General features: G+C 41.1%; 1 protein-coding gene across 1 annotated transcript in view; it reads right to left on the bottom strand.

Moving 5' to 3' along the window:
• Positions 1-2,633, bottom strand: part of CSUI_005856 (myosin h) — an 11,571-nt gene that overhangs the window by 284 nt on the left and 8,654 nt on the right. Inside the window, exons 8-10 of the mRNA XM_068066024.1 lie at positions 2,458-2,574; positions 1,567-1,792; positions 628-971 (exon numbers count right to left, since the gene is read on the bottom strand). Of these exons, the coding sequence (XP_067922000.1) occupies positions 628-971; positions 1,567-1,792; positions 2,458-2,574 (687 nt within the window). The remainder of the gene's footprint in view (positions 1-627; positions 972-1,566; positions 1,793-2,457; positions 2,575-2,633) is intronic.

The raw sequence follows: 2,633 nt of genomic DNA, 5'->3' as shown, positions 1-2,633 counted from the left end.
AAGGGGAGAAAGAAAGAAAGAAACATGGCGCATTTCGAGGAGATGTAAGAGAGATATATATATATACAGATGAGAAAAAGGAAGCAGAAGAAGGAGATCTCCCTCCTCCTCTCGCAACGATCACCTTCTTCTTCTCTCTTACGAAGTAAGATACTAAATACAGCCAAGGTGGTCGTCTTCTTCATCTTCTTTTTCCTTACCGTCATCTCTCCCTCTATTCTTAGATACAAATGAATTCGATTGTCTCCTCCGTCCTTCTATGTAGTGCTTTTACACACTCCTACTTCTCTTTCTTCCTTCTATTTCTCTTCTCTGTATCTCTCTATTCTCTATACATCCATCCATCTACCTCCCTCTCCCTACAGACTCATACAGCCAAGATAAGAAAGCTCTTCTCTCTTTCTTTAGCCATCTATCTATCTATCTTTAATCTATCCAGATCAGACAGGAGCCGTGTGAGACCCTCGCCTCTTATCTATTTCACCCTTCATTCACTCTTCCCTCTTTTATCTATCGCTCTATCTATCTTGAATCGATGCCTCTCTCTCTCACTCTCTCTTTCTTTCTTTCTTTCTCATTCTTTCTTTCTTTTTCATTCTTTCTTTTGTTTCTTTTCTTCTTTTTTCTTTACCTTCCGAAGTGTGCATTGGATGACTTGAGGGTGTTCATGAGGCCTGTCATAGACTTCTGGAATTTCGACCCGACGAATTTGCCTCGCATATTTTTCGTGTCGGGAATCTCTATCTCATCGAAGGCGCTCTTCATACACACGTTGTTCGCAGCTTTAAACGCCACTAAAAGTTCATTAGGCATGCGCATCTTATTCTTAGGCACAAATTCTGTCGTATCATACGTCACAGGTGCAGCTGTATGTACAATTAAAAAGAGGAGACGGGCGTCTCCCTTAGGAATCTGAAAGCATGGATTCTTTATATTCTTATGACACGCCGCTGTGAATGATTCGCTCGTGCCTAACAGGGAAAAGAAGAAAAAGAAAAAGAAGAAAAAGGACAGAGAAAGACAGACACAAGAAAACGGAGAAAAGATGGAGATGAAAGGAACGGAGAAAGAAAAGAAGAGCAGGAGACGAGGAAGTGGGGGAGAAAGAGAGAACCGCAGAATGACAATGAAAGAAGAAGAAGGAAAGAAGAGAGATAGGAGAAAGAAACAAGATCGAAGGAGAGAGAGAGAGGAGAGAGAGATGGATCGAAAGAGAGAGAGGTGTAGGTATAGAGGTCAGATGAAGATCTGTTTCGTGTCTTTCATAGAGGAGATACGTCAACGCCTCGATAAGACTTACAAGAAGAGTCAGGTATCGTGAGAAAGCTAAGTTGTATCTAGCTGTCTATCTTTCTTGAATCTAAATATCTAGCTAGCCACCGAGATCCTATAAAGCTCCGTGTCTTCCACGTCTCGATCGATCGAGAGAGAGAGAGAAAGTAAGAAAGAGAGAGAGACGGCTCTACGTAAGTATGGAAGAAAGGTGTACATACACATGGAGCCACAGGCGTACAAATCGACAGTCTGCCTATCTCTCATCCACCTATCCCTCATCTGTCTATCTACCTGTAGTTTCCTTCTCACTCTTTCTTTCTTTCTTCCTTCCTTTCTTTACTTTATTCTTTCTTTCTAGACTTTTGAATTCTGAGTTGTTACCGGTTTGTATGAGGCACTGCTCTTCTATATAGGCGAAGACACCTGCCTTGGGTTTATCGAAGACCTCGAGGACTTGAGCATTATCCGAGTAAACTATCATGGAGTGATCGATCCCCTCTGCCTCATATTCAGCTTTCTACACACAAGAAAAGAACAAAAAGAAGAAGAAGAGAGAAGAAGAAGAAGAAGAGAAAGAAGAAGAAGAGAACACACCAAGATGTTACCCATAGAAAGACAAAGAAGACAAAGAAAGAGAAGAAAAAGAAGACAGAGAGAGATACAGAGAGAAAAGGAAAGATAACGGGAGACAGAAAGAAGAGAATGGAAGGAATGAGAGAGACAGAGAGAAAAAGATTAGAATGTCAGAAGGAGAGAAAGAAGAAAAGAAGAAAGACGAGTGAGATAAGATGATGAAGAGAAAGAAGTCGGAGAGATCGTGAGGAGTGAAGAGGAGAAGAGACGAAGAAAGAAGAAAAAGAAGAAAGAGAAAAAAGAAAAGAAGAAAGAAGAAAAGAAGGTGAGGAGAAGGTCCTGATGACTCATATACTGGACCAAAGTGCATGCGAACTTAAGAGAAACAAAAGAAGCGAAACAGCCAAGAGGAAGAAGAAGAAGACAGACATCCAATCTTACAGTACATACATGAAAGACAGATTAAAGACAGATGGATAGACCAAAGACAGATTCTCGGCGAGATACAGAGGGGAGAAAAGAAGGGAGAGGAAAGAGTGAATGATCAATAGGGAAGAAAGAGAGAAAGAAAGAAGAAGAAGGAGAGCGACGACAGGAGCACCAGCATACCTCTGCTTGGAAGACTTGCTGCACGAAGTACTGCTGCAGTCTTTCATTGGCGTAGTTGATAAGAAACTGCTCGTAGGAATTCTTCTGAAAGAACTCGAAGCCGTAAATATCCAAAATCTACACAGAAAGAAAGAAAGAAAGAAGAGAGAGTGAGAAGGAAAGAATGAGAGAAAAAA

Source organism: Cystoisospora suis (assembly GCF_002600585.1).
Source record: "Cystoisospora suis strain Wien I chromosome Unknown contig_2877, whole genome shotgun sequence".
Lineage (NCBI taxonomy): Eukaryota > Apicomplexa > Conoidasida > Eucoccidiorida > Sarcocystidae > Cystoisospora > Cystoisospora suis.
The sequence above is the reverse complement of the archived record's forward strand: the minus strand, read 5'-3'. Positions and strand labels throughout refer to the sequence as shown.